This window comes from Numida meleagris, chromosome 1, assembly GCF_002078875.1.
Source record: "Numida meleagris isolate 19003 breed g44 Domestic line chromosome 1, NumMel1.0, whole genome shotgun sequence".
NCBI classification, from domain to species: Eukaryota; Metazoa; Chordata; class Aves; order Galliformes; family Numididae; genus Numida; species Numida meleagris.
This window is the reverse complement of record NC_034409.1, coordinates 179,182,208-179,199,173: the sequence shown is the minus strand read 5'-3', so window position 1 is coordinate 179,199,173 and position 16,966 is coordinate 179,182,208. Positions and strand designations below refer to the sequence as shown.

At 38.0% G+C, this 16,966-nt stretch overlaps 1 protein-coding gene across 3 annotated transcripts in view; it reads left to right on the top strand.

Moving 5' to 3' along the window:
• Positions 1 to 16,966, top strand: part of GRIA4 (glutamate ionotropic receptor AMPA type subunit 4) — a 221,470-nt gene that overhangs the window by 146,330 nt on the left and 58,174 nt on the right. For 2 of the 3 annotated variants that reach the window (XM_021380710.1, XM_021380726.1), the window contains exons 6-9: positions 1,930 to 2,088; positions 3,915 to 4,082; positions 5,417 to 5,521; positions 10,349 to 10,459. In XM_021380710.1, coding sequence (XP_021236385.1) covers positions 1,930 to 2,088; positions 3,915 to 4,082; positions 5,417 to 5,521; positions 10,349 to 10,459 — 543 coding nt within the window. Of the gene's footprint in view, positions 1 to 1,929; positions 2,089 to 3,914; positions 4,083 to 5,416; positions 5,522 to 10,348; positions 10,460 to 11,773; positions 15,121 to 16,966 lie in introns of those variants that run through there. The other variant, XM_021380718.1, reaches the window with a different exon arrangement.

Below are 16,966 nucleotides of genomic sequence, written 5' to 3'. Positions count from 1 at the left end.
TGCTTTGGAGTCTCAGAATTTCATCTGCCATTCGTCACTAACATGTGATTGCATATAATATATTCTGTAGAGTGTGTAAAAGAACTTGGTTTTGTTGTTCTGCCATCTATACAAGAAAGAAAGATTCAGTGTTATCCTCTTAAATCTTATCAAAATCGATGTAGTGAAGGACTGCTATGTGTTTCCTGTTGCTGAGTTAAATGCCTTTACTGAGCTACACTATCAATGTTGACTCATCTTTTCAATATTAATAGTGTAACAATTATTGGAGTAACTTTTCTACATTTTATTGGGAAAATTCATTTTGTGGTAAGAGCACCTACTTCCAGTCAAATCACTAATTCAGTATTTTCACTCGGTCTAAATGGCACATTCACAAGAATTATGTTTAGAAGAAGGCAAATCAAGAGTAAATGTGATATTTTATTATTAAAATAACTCATTTTTCAAAGTGAAATACTTTCTTGGTCAAGCACAGTGAATGTAGGCCAGAGTCCAATGTGTACTTCCAGTTGTTTTCTTTTTACTCTCCCCTCAAGGAATTTTAGTTAACATGAAAAACGTTACTGAGCCTTGGTATACTGGTGCCTTAAGATCTCTTCAGGTTATTTTTAAGACCTCAGGCTTTTGAAATTAGAGAAGTCTATCCTCTTAGGGTCTTACAAATTAGATTTTCAATGTACCAAATTTATAATTCCCCAACTAACCTTTCCCATGCAAAGTGGTTGCTGTAAACGGTAGGATATTCAGTGGAGACACTCAGAACTGCTTCATCTTGGGTGCATGCTCCTTTCTACCAGCTATTGAGTAACGTGGGTAATATGACTTCCTGATGTGTCACTTTTCATATTCACTGTCAGTCTCCTTTAGGAAATGAATCAAATCTCTGTCATGAACATTGCTGTGGTTTGTTTTGTTTTGTTTTAACATGGAATATTGGGTCAGTGCCCCACATTATTTTTTTTCTGAAATCTTGCTCTAAGTTATATGATAATAGACTTCTTTTTCTACTGTTAAATATCAATCGGAGGAATTGGAGAATGTCAAAAAAATAATTCTCAGATATTATAAAATGCAGCAGCTAGAAAAGGAGCAAAAAGATTCATGTTTTCTTCTTACTTCAACAGTCTGCATTATGCAGTCTCTTGAAGTTCAGTTGTGTCTCTAAAGGCAGATTTTACTAAAGGATTTGTTTGTGTGCTATCAAGACAAATGAGCCTTAAAACCAGTAAGTCGGGAAGTATACGTACTTTATTTTTTTTTGTTCCATGTTAAGGGTCACTCTAGACTTTAAGTACATTAGATCTGAGAGCTACCACCATCACGTTTCACAAAAGGCTGATTCTGATACTATGTTTTCCTTTTTTCCTTGCACTAACAGTGAGACACTCATGTGCTGTCTGTGCATTCTAATGTTCATCATATTATTTCATAACTTGTGTAACCCTGATAACTTCAGCCTAAACAATGAGTCCTGGAATAGATATATTTATACAATAGTTCTGTTCACTTTGCAAACATGAAAAGAAGGAGGGATGTAATGGACCAAGCACCAGCATAGTGCTCATTAAAATCTACCAACTTAAGTGGAAATTGATGTAAGGATTTAATATTCTGCAGGCACTTTTCATTTGATTCTCCAAATGCACTCCTTCTAAAACTAAACTGACCGCCATTCCCAGCAATGTGTTGCTGAGCTGTTGAGACCACTCTAGCAATAATGTGAGAATTTTGTTTTCTGGTTTTGTTTCATGCTTTATAACACAAATGGAAACTGTGAACAAAGGTTCAGTATTATTCCCTGGTTTTAGGTCTTAGCTGCTAATTGAAACCTGCTGTGGCCCTTCTTTATGCTGCCTTACTGACCTAGAACAGATTGGACTCACAGTGATGTATAAGGGCAAACAAAATCTTAAATTGATTTTCTAGGGATTCAAAGATATTTCTCTGGAGAGGTTTATGCATGGAGGAGCTAATGTGACTGGATTTCAGCTGGTAGATTTCAGTACCCCAATGGTAACTAAGCTGATGCAGCGCTGGAAGAAGCTAGACCAGAGGGAATACCCAGGATCCGAGACCCCACCAAAGGTATTGATGAATCTGAAACACTACCAAAATATCACCCAGATGTTCCGATTTCTGATTAACATTGATAAATAAATGAGTAAAGACTTTAATATTTAGGCAGAAGATAAGGCAGTTGATCCTGCTATTACTGGTGACTAATTATGCCTTGTCCTGGTGATTGTATGATAGAAACACAGACTGCAACACATTTCTCTGATGTACTTTAATGTTTTTTGTCAGTTAGTCTACAAATCACCTCTTTACTGACAGGAACTAAAGGTCAAACACTTAACTGACAACTTAATTTCAACCTATTTTACATGAATTAATCTAATTATCTAGATTCACTTGGAGCACAGAGCTTTCCTGACAGCTGAATTCTTCTGTATATGAAATATAACCACACTTGTAAATTTAGTACCCTTACATTTTCATCTGGAATTTCCTCTGGAATTATTTCTATCTCAAAACCTGTTCTAATAATCATTTTCAGGAATGATCTTACAGTGCAATTACAACCCAATGTTCCTCTATCCTAATCCTTCACAGGTGGACAACAAAATATTTCTGTCACCTATAATTTTCTTGTTGGGCAAATCAAAGCATAGTTATAAATATTAATTCATCAAAACAGCCCTGATTTATATACATACGAATACATGTCAGACCCAGTTTTGGCTCTTATGCTGTGCACAAAGATATATAATCAACCATTCTATGGCTGGAAGAGCAACAAACTGGCAAAGCCTGTAGAAAGCATCAGGATGGGTAATACAAAGGATATCTACATCATTTGGTGAATATTCAATAATTTTATTTTAAGGAGGGGAAAAAAAAAAAAAGGATGCTGTGGTCTGTGGAGTGCAGAGATCCACAGTACTGTTGAGTGGGACAGTTTAGCACACAGGACTCCTTGTCACATGAACAGAATTCTGATGCCTCCTTCTAAGAAACTGACATGATTAAACAATCACACGTAATTCACCTATGGTTATCCAAAACTCAAGATTATAAAGTTAAACATGTCCCAGTGGGCTCATAATATGCAAGACAAAGGGCAGAAAGGAAATTAGCCTTCAACAACTGTCATTTTGGCAGCTGAAGGGAATTTCATATCAGCCCTGGGGTTATTACCCACTTCTCCCGATGCAGGAAATTAATTGGAGGACCACGGTGCAAAAATGCCCCTTTGTTTGTATGCTCCAAGCTAAAGTCTGTTAAAGACATACTCTACACATCTAATTTAATGTGTTCTCAATCTAAAGGAGTTGCAATAGTCAGTCTAGAAGTACTGACTGGCTTTGATGACCTGCCAAACCCACTTTATTCTTCAGTACCATTCAGTACTGTGTGTTATTCACAGGGCTCACACAGGTTTTCCGATAGGAAGAACATAGTCTTGATCATTCCTATCAAATCCAACAACTTGGATTTCTGCTCATTTATTCTTGCTTATTATCTTTTTCAGTTACTATTTCTTTTTTTCTTCTTTTTCTTATTGAGTAAGTTGGAGGGGAGGGTGGATGCATGAAACCATTCCGTAAAGGGTAAGACAACTAGAAAAAAAGTTTGAGAAATTAGTATCTTCAATTTAATTTGTTTCTTCTGATAATTCTTCAGAGGCAATTTTTTCTGCTCTTAGTTCCAGTCTAAAAGCTGGAACTAGTGGAATGTACTCTTCTCAATCCTGCATTCATTCCTTAGACAAAACTGCTTTTGATTTTGAAGAGTTTTTTCTTAATGAAAGTGTAGAAACTGCTGTGTAATGCATCAAGCTAGAATAAAGTGAGACAGATGATTTTTGCAATGTACCAACTCCAAGGCACTGTGTTTGTCCATCCATTTAGTATACATCTGCATTAACATATGATGGAGTGCTTGTGATGGCTGAAACTTTCCGCAATCTTAGAAGGCAGAAAATAGATATTTCAAGAAGGGGAAATGCTGGCGATTGTCTTGCTAATCCTGCCGCCCCTTGGGGTCAAGGAATTGATATGGAGAGGACACTGAAACAGGTAAGGGTGGGCTTTATTCTAGTGATCTTTGTGAATATTAGATACAAGTTGTATACTACATGATTTGGAAGATACTATATTCAAGGGCAGTGATGGGAGAGGGGAAATTTATTTGTCAATTGCCAGTTGGAATCAGCTTGGGCTGTTTTGAAGTTTTGGTTTAGAATTTGGAATGAAAGCAGAAGGGTATTACAACTGTAGAAAACTTCTAGTAGTTCTAGTCTTACTAGATAGTTGAGACTTCTGTCACTGAGATTTTGAACTCATCTGTTGCACTTCGCATACAACCTGGGTGTGCAGATACTGTCATTTAAGGAAACAGATTTTTCTATCAAATATAACCTTTCAAATATTCTTCTGTCGTCTTGAATAAATGTAGATTTCTTCCAGGGAAATCACATAGGTAGTATTTTTTTTTTCTTTAAAAAAACATAACCCAGAGCCATTGTTCACTGATGTCAGGATTTTGAATTCCTGATGAATATGGATGCCTAGAAAGTTCCAGATCTCTGTCAAGATGATTTAGCCTTTCCTTTGGACGGGACAGTAAGAAAAATAAAAATCTTGCAGTTGAATTTAAATTGCTGCAAATGAGCAGGCTCTGCTCAGGAGAAGCTGCTGAGAAGTGACTGCTGACAGAGCTGGCAGCTCTGTGCCTGGAAGCCTGTGTTTCAGTCATGGAGAAAAATCAGCACAGATACAAATGGTCAAAGGGAAAGAGTAGGTGGTTTAAATCCACATTCTGACTGTTAGGAGGAGAAATAAAGCATTTTATCTGCTTTGCATAGTCTTTGCAGATGCACAGATCTGTAATAATTGTGAGAAGCATGAAATCAGGCTTCTGTGTTAGGTTGGACAGGCTTGAGCCTCGAAGTCTGGCCAAAAATGCTCGCATGGCTGGATCCTGATACAATTAGAGCCAGCAGCAATATGGACATGGTTTCTTTGGAATGAGGTCCACAGTCTGGGTATCCTCCAGTAACACAGGACAGAAACGTAAGAAAAAACATGTTTTGGTTTCAGGTCTGAGACAGGTGGTGGAAAACTGCCCCATCCAGCCTCATAGCTTTACGTCTTTCCTTCTTCGCTGTGAGGTTTTGAAAGCATTCCTTTCAGGCCTTATGCATCTCACCCATCATCTGTGATAGCGAATTGCTTTGCTGGGTCCAAGGTTGCTGGCAATCTTTAAGATTACCTTAAAGAACGACACATACTCATTTTATGCATTTAATCCACCAGAGTGTGAGGCAAAAAGATACTTTTCACTACTCTGTGGCATTTACAGTAAAGAATGTAAGTCTGGATCTTCATGATGCTTTTGCTTGTATTTTTAGGTTCGAATACAAGGATTGACAGGAAATGTTCAATTTGACCATTATGGTCGCAGAGTCAACTACACCATGGATGTCTTTGAGCTGAAAAACACAGGTCCTCGGAAGGTATGTGCTCGCAGTGTTTGTTATTCTTATACCATATAAATGGGAGATGGGGCCCTGGGTAACCTGATCTAGTTCTTGAGCTTGCACTGGCAACCCTGCCCACAGCCTGAGGGTTGGAACTAGATGATCTTTGAGATCCTTTCCAACCAAAACCGTTCTGTGATTCTATGATTCTATGACTCTGTGATTCTTTGATAAATGAGTTTACTACGACTAAAGAGTTAAATAAATTGGATTCCATGCCATTTAAAAATTATTATATATATCAATTACATGCCTGGTGTAAGCAGAAAGTCTGTTTTCGACTAGATATTATTATTCCATGCAAAAGTTGAGGAACACAGAAACAAGTGTGCATCTTAGAAAGGTGAGATGTCAGTCAGTCTGTCAGGCAGGCTAATAGTATATGTCACATCAGCTATGTCTGAATGCACATAGACCATCACTCAGCACAGTCATTCTGAAGAGATAAGCCTTATGTTTTGTTAGCCCTTCCTCTTTTGTGCTCAAATTTTTCAATTTATCATAATATAAAACAAATAAAGATCAGAAAATGGACTAGAGCTCAATGGATTTATTTCCTTTGGAGGCACTATGGCCTATTTTGTTTGCTAGGACATCAGAAGAAGAGAAAGTGAGAAGCTGGAGGTGGATAGGAGAATCATGGTTTCTTGAGTAGGGCTGAGGAAATCAGAATTAGATTAAATAGTCCTTCACTGTCTCTCCGTAGGTGACAAGCCCAGTAAATAGTATCCCAGGTGAACAGTTTATCCACAAAGATAATCTGCAGTGGTGAGAAGGCAGAGTGTTGAACTGTGGGTTCATACCAGAATTACACATTAGGATGCACTTACTGCCAGTATATCCCAGTACAGAGCTGTAGACTGAAGCAAAGAGTGTCCCTGCATAGCAGGTGTATTAGTGCAGTTGACTTTTGAAAGTATGACATATGACTAAGAAATACACTAGGAAAAGTGAATCTGTCTTGCTTGTCTCTTGAGAAGCCCGGTGTCTTCTGCCAGAGAATCTGTCTGTCCTTGTTGCCCGCCTGGCTGCGAGCCATGCTGTTGACAGCCGGGAGGGTGTACAGGTAGCTGGGGTGCATCCAAGGCAAGTGGTGAGTGAGGTACAACCTCTCCCTCCCCAGTACCCAGTGGTACCGGAGGTCAAGATGGAAAAGGTGTAGTTAATTAGATCGCAACTTAGGTAACTCATTAGGGAGCTTGCTTAGTGGAAAACGAACTGCCCCAATTGGCTTATTGTTCTTGTTGCAACATTCCTCATCCATTTTGGGAATGGTGCCTTTGATTTGCATCACTTCAGGGATGTCCCCATCCTCTCTTCTTGCCTATGATTTGAGGGGAAAGGTGGTAGCAAAAAGAGGAATTATGTCTATGCTGCGCTAGCATCCCAAGGTGCTTTTCTTATCTTTTCAGACATGCTTTCCCTTTGTCTCTCTGCCACTCACAAACCATTACCTGTCTTTGATATAAGCAGCCATAACAGCTCTGACAGGTCTGGCTCCTCACAAGAATTTATTTCTTATGTATTGTTTGGGATTTTATATGTGATCATTGAACCAATTCTGTGCTCCATCCAGCCTGACAAATCCTATATATTATGCGAGAAATGGCTGTACTTAATTGAACTAAGAGGCTCTCACCTTTAATGTCTTCTTCTCACATCCTAAATAACATGATCAGTGAATCACACAGCAATCTTTTCAGAACTAGCTTTTCCAGTTAGAATAGCACATGCCTCTAATCTTTAGAAGAGTGATTTTTTTGCTGTCTACAGCTTTAAGTGCATTACAAAACTGCACAGCTAGTGAGAAGCAGATTTCCATATAGTGTTGTCAAATGAGAGACACTAACCCATGCTCCTCTTGGTTTCATTTATGCAGCATTGTATAGTAGGTTCTTGTCTGCAAAACAGTGTCAAGATTAAAAATGAAACAAAAGAAATAAGCAAAGTTTAAAAATATATACATGAATAAGTCTAAGATTTGGATCCTGAGTTTGAATTTAGTCAACTAAAATGGAGATTATCTGTTGCTTTTAGTGACTTGTGGGCTTCAGCAGAAGCACCTCAGTAGTTGATATAAGGTGCACAGGCCTTCAGAAATGACGTTGTTCATTCAAAGGCCAAACTGTTTTGACAAATATACTTTGAAGCAGATATTTTTACAAGACTGCTTTCTGAGTGATAAATTCAGCCTCTCCATAAGTAAACAAAACAGCTAAAAAGTCTAATGGAAGTCCATATTGAATTGGATTTACTTATATAATAGCTGAATTCAATCCTTTCCTTTGAGGAGTTTTTCCCCCGAGGACTTGAGATTTTATAGGTAAACATAATGTATTCTAGTGCTCTCAGAGTTACTGCAGATCTATATTCTCATATATTTGTCATATATATCTTATATATTTGTTAGTAATCCAGTTCCAGAGTTGATTTAGTGCAGGTTTGAGGTGCACACAAGGAAACACACAACTATACATACAGGCTGAAATTCCTTTATAAAATGCCTGCATTCCTCAAAAAGCTCCTTTATTTTTGTCTGCATTTTGTTATGGTACTTACTTCTACAGCACACTGCATCATTCATTTTCTATTTTCCGTCTGAGCTTCCCAGCAGTGAACACTTGCACAATGAAAAACAATCACTCACTGTTATAACGAGCTTCCCAAACTGCCAGGTTTCAGTGTATATGTTCTGCCTCAAGTCGGTCACAGTTTTTGACAGCAACTTGACATTTTCAGTTATCAATTGTATCTTTGAGTCTGTGATTGTCTGGATGAAAGAGAATATTTGTTAGCAGTGCATCCTACTAGGAAACTGACTTGCCTCTCTGCTGTATCAGCAAAACTGAAGCTTCTGTTAGCTGTAGACACATAAGTCAAGGCTTGTATGTTATAGCAAAGAGAAAAGGAATGTGTCAACTAGAAGTAACAAAAGTTGTGCATTGGAAGAGTTTGTGCCTGTTCACTTCACTAACTGAAAATAAAATATTGGCTCATACTCTCTCATTCACCCATACTCTGTTACTTTATATATTTGTCATTCTCACAAATGCGTACTCACTGCTGTGATGATTGTGCCTGAACACAGCTTTAAGGACTGCTAAGGTGACTTGCCTCTCTATAAATTAATTTAATAAAAGGACTTTAATGGAATATTAAATGTAATGAATAGTTTAAGAATGCATAATATTCAGTAATGCACATGAACTCAGTAACCAAAAAACTCTCCCCTGCACTTCTAGAATAATTTACTGCATCACCACATTGTTCTGAACAAGATGATTACCATACTTCATGGAGGCAGAATCCTATGTGAAGATGAGTTTTATTCTGGGTTCTGCAAAAACATTAAAAATAATATTGACTGCATAATTGATCTGACTGTCCAGACAGTTTGCTTCACACTGAAGTCTCATCCAAGGCACAGACTGTTCTTTGGCACTGACAGTTATACTGAAACTCTATCCAGACCCTATTTTCCTCCAAAATTCCCCTTCCTCTTCTCGTGAGATGGACAAGGAGTTCCTTTCTCCCACTTCTTGCTCCCATGAACTCCCAGTTAAGAAAGGCAGGCAGGAAGGAGGAGTCATCACTGACTAGTCCCCAACTGCTTCTCAAGTGACCTATGCCAGCTTGAACTGCTCATCTTTCAAAGGAACCTTTAAGACCACTGCCACTACCTTCACCTTTCCTGGGAAAAAGGATCAGTTGCTAAATTCAATTCATTGGGATCTCAGTAGTCTGGAGAGCTGCCTTAGGTGGGAGCATTGTTCTAGAGTATTGTTCTACAGACACTTCTGTATTCATGTTTAGCCACTCAAAGACTTTGTACATATCATATGTGCAGTTTTGGGCACAGAAGTTTCAAGTTTTTACCGTGCAACCCTCAAGCATATCAATAAAAGTTTGTAGGATAATCTTTTTTTCAGGCTGCCTTCATCCCATCTGCTCTTACAGCAAGTAATGCTGGTTCGTGTCTTGTGCCCAGCAGCATCACTACTAGTGCAGAAGACACAGCTGCAGGTTGTACTAAATGCCAGAGGTGTGCACTGCAAAAAGCTGTGTCTGTATGTAAGGGGAGAGCTTCTGATTCCAGGCATTCCGCCCTTATTTTTTTTTTTTTAAGTGGGTGATTTAAACCTGGCTTCTTAATGTTTCAGCACCAGCAATGAACTAAGGCATTTTTTTCACCTTAAGGCTGCTCTGGGAAGGGCTGTGGCTGCTTTATAGTACTTGTCTCTCCAGTGAGTATAAAAAAAAAAACAAATTAACAACAGGACTTGTAATGTAGATACCAAAGGTCAGTGCCAATTGAACAAGCTTGGTAAGGTCCTGGGCTGGGGGTCATGGGAGACCCACAATGGAGCAGGGAATGAAGCTCAGCTACTGCATTGCAAAGCTGCAATCTGGACATCTTTCACTCCTCCAGAGACCAGAAGTTGTGGGGGATTAATGAATGAAAACTTTCTCGTAGAGAGCAAGAACTCTTATATCTCATTTATGCCCCAAGGAAGGATTTGGAATATTGCAGGTGGGGTTTAATTTGTGCCCCTGGTTGAAGTAAGTAGCACGGGTCAGTCAGGAGCTGCTAAGGCGGCAATACCAGGTCTGACTGCAACAGTGCTGCAAGATGGTATGTATACCCACAGTACTGGGTGGATACTACTTTTCACTCATCTATGGCAGCACTTCTTTGGAACAAAATTATCTTTGGATCACACAGTTTTTCATGTAATAATTGCACCTGAAATTTCACCAAATGTAGAATTACCCACTGTAAATTATATACCTTTTATTTTGCAGGTTGGTTACTGGAATGACATGGATAAATTAGTTCTGATTCAGCATGAACCTACACTTGGAAATGACACTTCAGCCATGGAGAACAGAACTGTAGTTGTCACTACAATTTTGGTAAGGTGTTTTTCTATCTGTATCTTTTTCTTTTTTTTTTTATGCTTATACTGCAATGTGACACAATCTCCTTTTTAGTTAAAGTGTTACTTAGTCTGCCAGTTCCTGGGTTAATGGGAGGGTGAGAGCCATATATCTTAATTATCTTGACTGTTATGTTTGTTCAGAGGTTTTTTGGTATGTATTTGAAGTAATGATTCACTGATGTCAGGTTTTTAAAAATAAGTTGAAGTAATTTTCTTTCTGTATACAATCTTTCCCATTTTTTACTAAAGTAATTCTCAAAAATATATGTGAATTCATTCAACCCCTGATTGATAAATGTTGACTCACAAGAAACTGGAAGAAAAGAAAAACCTAAAATCTCCTAACTGACATAATTGAACAGATGTCTGTAATGTCAGTGTCACTTTTGTCAACACATTATAAATTCAAAGTTGACTTTAGTAAGAGCTAAAATTCTAAGCGCTATGGTTCAGTCAGCCAATCAGAACTGGTTTATCTACTTGCAGTTGTAAATGAAAACATGAATTTAGTAGATGCATTTGAACATATTTCTAGATATATTTGTCCAGCATGTAAATACAATTTTCCATTTTAATAAAATCTAAATAAATTTGGGATTTTTCAGCATTAGGTATGTAATTACTTTTTTTGGAGTGGTTGCAGACAAAGAAGAATACAGTTGTTTCATTCATTTACATTTTTAAAACATAGCTTTTCAAAGCCTTTTTTTCTTCTAAATCTGTATTTTAAATAAAACATTTAACAATTTTGATTCAGAAGTCAGAAATGCCCTTTTAAGATGATGTTTGTAAAAGCCAACTGGCAAAGGCTGACCTTTATCTGACCACATCTAAGATTTTACATCTCAGTTCACTGCCCTTTTCACCTGCTTCATTTAGACAAGATATTTTAACCCTTTAGGATAAGCTACGTGTCAATTGGGAAGGAATATTCTGTTTGTGTTGTTAAGCAACAATTTTCTAATTTAATTCAGAGTTTAAAATACTCCAAAGGAAAATGTCAATATATTTTCTTACTCAAAAATTCAATTAGTTACCAGATTTCCAGAAGTGTGTATCAGCATTTATACATTAAGTATATTTTTAAAAATCTCCTGTTAAAGATTATCATTCCAGGATGCAAAACAACCAAATTACTGTCCAGGAATTCAGAGTGTAAATCCTAACCAAATTGTGTAATTTTTCTTTTAAATTTGCATGGGACATTTAAAATAATATGTATCTTTTTCCTAAAAAAGACTTGGTGATGGAAAAAAAAAATACTTCAGTACAGTCCTCCTCTTTTCAGCCTCTGATGAAGAATCCTATTTTAAGAAATTGATCAAGGAAGAAAAGAGTCCCAAGATGCTGCGAACATTCCTAACTAAGGCTCAAGTATTAACCACCAGTCTAGTAGCATTGAGCTAATTTTTCCATATGGATTACTGTTCCTCTGACTGGATGACCAGGCACTGAACCACCAAGAAAAGTTCTGTGACTAATCTGAAATGTCTAGAACAGATGACGTTAACCTTCAACTTTGCCAAGCTGAGAAGAGAATGATGTGAATAACAAGCTTTCAGTCGAAATTTCCTCTCATACCAATCCTGATATCTTTGACTGAAGCTACCATACATGAGTACTGTAATTTCCATAAATAGCTCCAAGCTTAGGAGAAGCGAGTAAAAAATAATAATGAAAAGTAATATACAAGGTTCCTGTTTGCCAGAAAGGAAAAAAAAAGGGAAACAAGAAAGCTTTTAAAATGTGTTATCTTGCCTGTCCTGTTTGCATTGAAGCATTTTGATGTGCGTAATAAATGTTATCTTCAAAAGAACTTTTCCAGTCCCTGTATTGAAAGGACTGGTGGGATAATTTTCGAAAGCCAAAAGCTGAATTAATATTCCAAAGCATGCCCTCTGTTTATGCAGCATGTCATTTTGGGATAAATGCAATTATTTAAAAGCAGAACTAATTCTTGACCAAAAGTGTCCCCTTTCAATGTTTTGAAATTGCAGTGCAAGAGAAATATATCAGAATTTGGTTTGAATAAGAATATGTGGTGAATTCTGCCATAAGCTAGTCATGCACATCTCCCATTGACCCTAATGGGAGCAGCTCACATGACTCTGAAGGCAGATTACAACCATGATTCTTAATATTGACTTACTGAGGCAATTAATTTAATATTCAGAAGCATATGATCACAGACCTAGACAAAAAATATTTAACTAGAGCAACCCTTTGCCAGACAAAGAGTTTTTGATCTCTTCCTTGCCCTCTTCATATTGAAGGGAGGTTGAACCACTGTAGATGGCATATAGTTTTGGTTGCATGCCTATTCTCCAACATTAAACTGAAACGCTTCTGCAATCAGTGCTGAAGACTTTTCCGTCTTCAAAGAGAGGTGTCATGGCAGAGTAAGAAAAGTTTACAAGTTCTCAGCATGGCTCGCTTTAATTTTTGCCTGAAGCCAAATAGCACAAGTTGATTTGCCTGCTGTTTCTTCACGTTTTGTGTGTCTACGCTTACTTTGCTGTAGCATGGCTGTATGGCTATGGCATTATAAAGAATTAGCTCTGCACTCAAAGAACCTAGTACAGGGTTTTCTACTTGGCAAAATGTTATCTTCATTTGTAGTAAGAGCACGTAGAATTTTTTGTACAGTTTTGATTCAGCATATAGACACTCAACCTATCACCAACTAGACAAGTGGTGAGGGAGCAGCCCAGAGGGAGCAAGTAACCTGGGCAGTGACATGCATTAATCTACCAGCTGCCACATAGCCCTGGATTTTATAGTTCCTGGGAAAGCCATGTGTCTTGCACTTCATGTGCTTCACATCCTCCTGCATGCCTGGCCCTCTTAGAATGGACAGATGCTCTCCCTGTGTGCAGAAGAGTGCCCCCAGAGGCCCCAGCTTGGTGTGCAGTGGGCTCATTATATGGCTGGAGAAGGGGAACTATGTATAACCTTCTCTAATTGTAAGGCAAATATAGTGGTTTATTCAGCCAGGGAAAGTAATCATTATTGTTCTAGCAAGATGAGAAATATGGCAGTGAGATCACAGAATCACAGAATCACAGCATGGTTTGGGTTAGAAGAAACCTTCAAGCCCACCAAGTTCCAGTCTCCTTGCCTTGGGCAGGGCTTGCACCCGTCAGATCAGGCTGTTCAACGCCCCGTCAAACCTGGTCTTGAGCACCCCCTGGAATGGGGCATCTCCAGCTTCTCTGGGCAGCCTATTCCACTGCCTCATCACTTTCTGAGACATTGAACTAGAATATAAGGAATCTGAGATCTTTACTCCAGATTCTCTAATCCCTTTCATGACACAGGTAACTCTGTACCTATTCTGAGACTGCAAAACCTGAAGATCATAACAATTCTGTAGAACCAAAGCTAGACATACAATGAGCTGTGTCTGCATTGTGGCTTCCAGCTCAGTATTTTAATAAGATAGTCTTCACATTGGCAGACTAATCTTGAAGGGCAGGATCTCATTCAAGACTGTGTCACCTAAATGTAGATGTCTTTACAGAGGGTCTCAATTCAGTTTCCCACTTAAAGTATGCAGTGACATTTATGATGCTGTAGGATATTCTGCCTCCCCCCATTTCTGTAACTACACCAGCAGGATGAAACTTTCTTGCCTGTCTTATGCAGTATATGACTAGTCCACGTGGATGTCTTAGCTGCCATGTGATGTTTCACACATGGGATGAGTTGTTCCCCAAGTGTTTAAGCTTTCATGAAAGTACTCAAAGATTTAGAAATTTATTCAATTGTCCATAGGTAGGTGGTTAACACTGAGGATATCAGAGCTACCCAGACCTGCAGAATGACAAATGGAGGGCAGGCAGACTACCATAGGGCACCCAAAATGACAGACACTTCCATTAGGTGACTAAATACCACCCTCTGTTTTGTCTGATACATGCTTGCCCAAGTCTTACCTCAAAAATTCTTTGATCTTCTCATAATAGAAAAATATTTTTTCATAAAATGTATTTACTAATTAAATTCTTTAGTAGACTGGAGAAAAAAAAATAACGTTCATTGCATGACAATAATAAAGACTTCAAACCGAATCCTGGACACCTTACTCCAAAAAAAATAAAAAATAAAAAATAAAAAATAAAAAATAAATCAATTGGCTTCTATGGAAGGTTTCTTTTTTTTGGAATAAAGTGTGATGTGTGCCACCCCTGTTCAAAAAATGAGACATTTCCTTGCACAAATATTTGTCACTTTTACAAGTTATTTTTACAGTGCTTACAGATTTTGAAATTACCTTCTTCACAGTAGGCAAGGCATACATAGATCTGTTTAGCATTTGGACTAGTTACATTCTCCAGCTTCCATTATAGTATGAATCATCACTTGTGAGCATTTTACTGTACACATGAATTTGTGGGAATGTGGTGGAATGATTTGTTTACATCTATAAAGGTAATTGTTACAGACATAAACTTGTATATTTACATATGTTAAGTATTGTTATAAAATTGTGAATTATATAAGTAAAGCTTGCACCATTTCAAATATCTGTTCCTGTGCTAGTCATTGATCATCTCAATGTGGATTTTTCCTTGATTCACTACAAAATATAATATTATTAAACAGCTGAAATATTGCAAGTATCATGATATTAAGCCTCAGCAAGCAGTAAATCAAACCTGTGTTTTCCATCAGCAGGTTAAGAGTTTATTGCTCAAAAATGTAGTAAATAAAAAGCTAGCGTGGAGAAATAATATTTTTATTAGACAAGATGCTGTAACTGGAAACAGTGAAAAACCTTCTTAGCTTCTTCAGCTGTTTCGGTTGATCTAATAAACGATATCACCTCTTCTCAAATTGCATCTCTCATACCTTTGGACCAGTATGGTTACACTAGCATTACCACTGGTTTAGAAAATGCTATTGTAATACGCTGTACAGAACAAATAATCTTTTTTCAGTGTCACACATAGAAAGTAACATCAAGATACAGCTGAGTACATGCTACTGATTCAGTTATTTCTTGACTTTGCAGCATGGCCTTGCAAGTTCATCTGTACCAGTTGCTTCTTAGCAAACCAGTGAAACTTGCCCTCCAGTGTCCTGATGCTATTGCAATAGCATCTGCACACCTCATTAGCTTTAGCCCCACAGTCTGACATGGCCAGAATTGAAACTAGATCTGCTATCTGAATTTTCTTGCAAGCAGCCTTTTATCAGAAAGCCACATTTGGTCCCATACACATTCCCCCATCAAATTCTACCTTGAAAATACATCACATATTGGCAGATAATGTAGATACAAAAATTAAATAAAATTATTTATTCTGTAAAATAGGTAGAAGGGAAAAGACAGCATAATAAGCAAGGGGAAATATGTGTTCCCATAATTTTAATTTTATTGCCTCGTGCTGACAGATTACATTCAGTTGTGGCTTCTTTTAAAGTAGCTACAGCAAGCACTACCTCACTCTATATCAGAATGAGTAGAAAGAAAAGCAGAAGGGGAGTGAACCAAAATGGATCCTTCAAGTCACCCAAGCGATCCCTGCCAGAACTCAGGCCATGTGAGTCTACACTCGTAGGTCCTTCCACAGGATGCAGTCACTACTGCCTGCACCTAGTAAGGGTGGTGCTGAACCAAACTGCTACCTCTCTTGGTGTTCCCTCAGAGAGCCTGGAGAGAAGAGGGCTGAGATTTATGTAGCCATTAACAGAAAGAATGAAGCATCTGTTGCTTTGTTATGCAGAGGCAACTGAAATGCTTTTTTTTTTTTTTGTAGCAGCCATATCAATGATGTGCAGGCAGCAGCTCAGTGTCGGGGTTCTGGGAGAAGCTGGCCTCCTCTGCACCTATCTGGTTCAAACCTCTCTCCAGGATTATTTTTTTTGGCATGACTTTAATTACATGGCTTTGGTTTGGGATTTATAAGAATGTCCGAATCAGAAAAGCTAGCAAACACTGACTCTGGTCTTTGAAAAACAAAATGACTTTTCAAGTGCAGCAAGAAAATATAATTGAAGCTTGTAAGGAGAGTACACAGATTCAAGATATTGGACAGGACATGGTTCTACTACTAAGTCAGGAGACATGCTATTTTTCTCCCCTGATTATTTTTAACTATTTCTCTAGAAAAACTTATGTAGAAAGACACAGGTTTTGGCTTTTCCTCTAATGGGAACACAAACTGTATATGAGTGAGAAACATTTGATTCATGTTCCTGAAATACTTCCCAAAATTAAGATATTCCACAAAGAGAAGACAGGACCCCTTATCCCTACTCTTCTCCTTCCCTCCCCCTGGAAGGCAGGTGGTTGACATTAACCTCATTTGACAGGGGATGGGAATATAAGGAATGATGTGGGCTACTGCTAATATTCAGCAGTTTTCTTTAGAAGATCCAAACATTGCACGACCGAAGCCACTGTGATGCACTGCATCGTTGCAGTGATTATAATGTATCGTTAATACTGTAGCTCAGTGGTCTTCTCAGTGCCCAG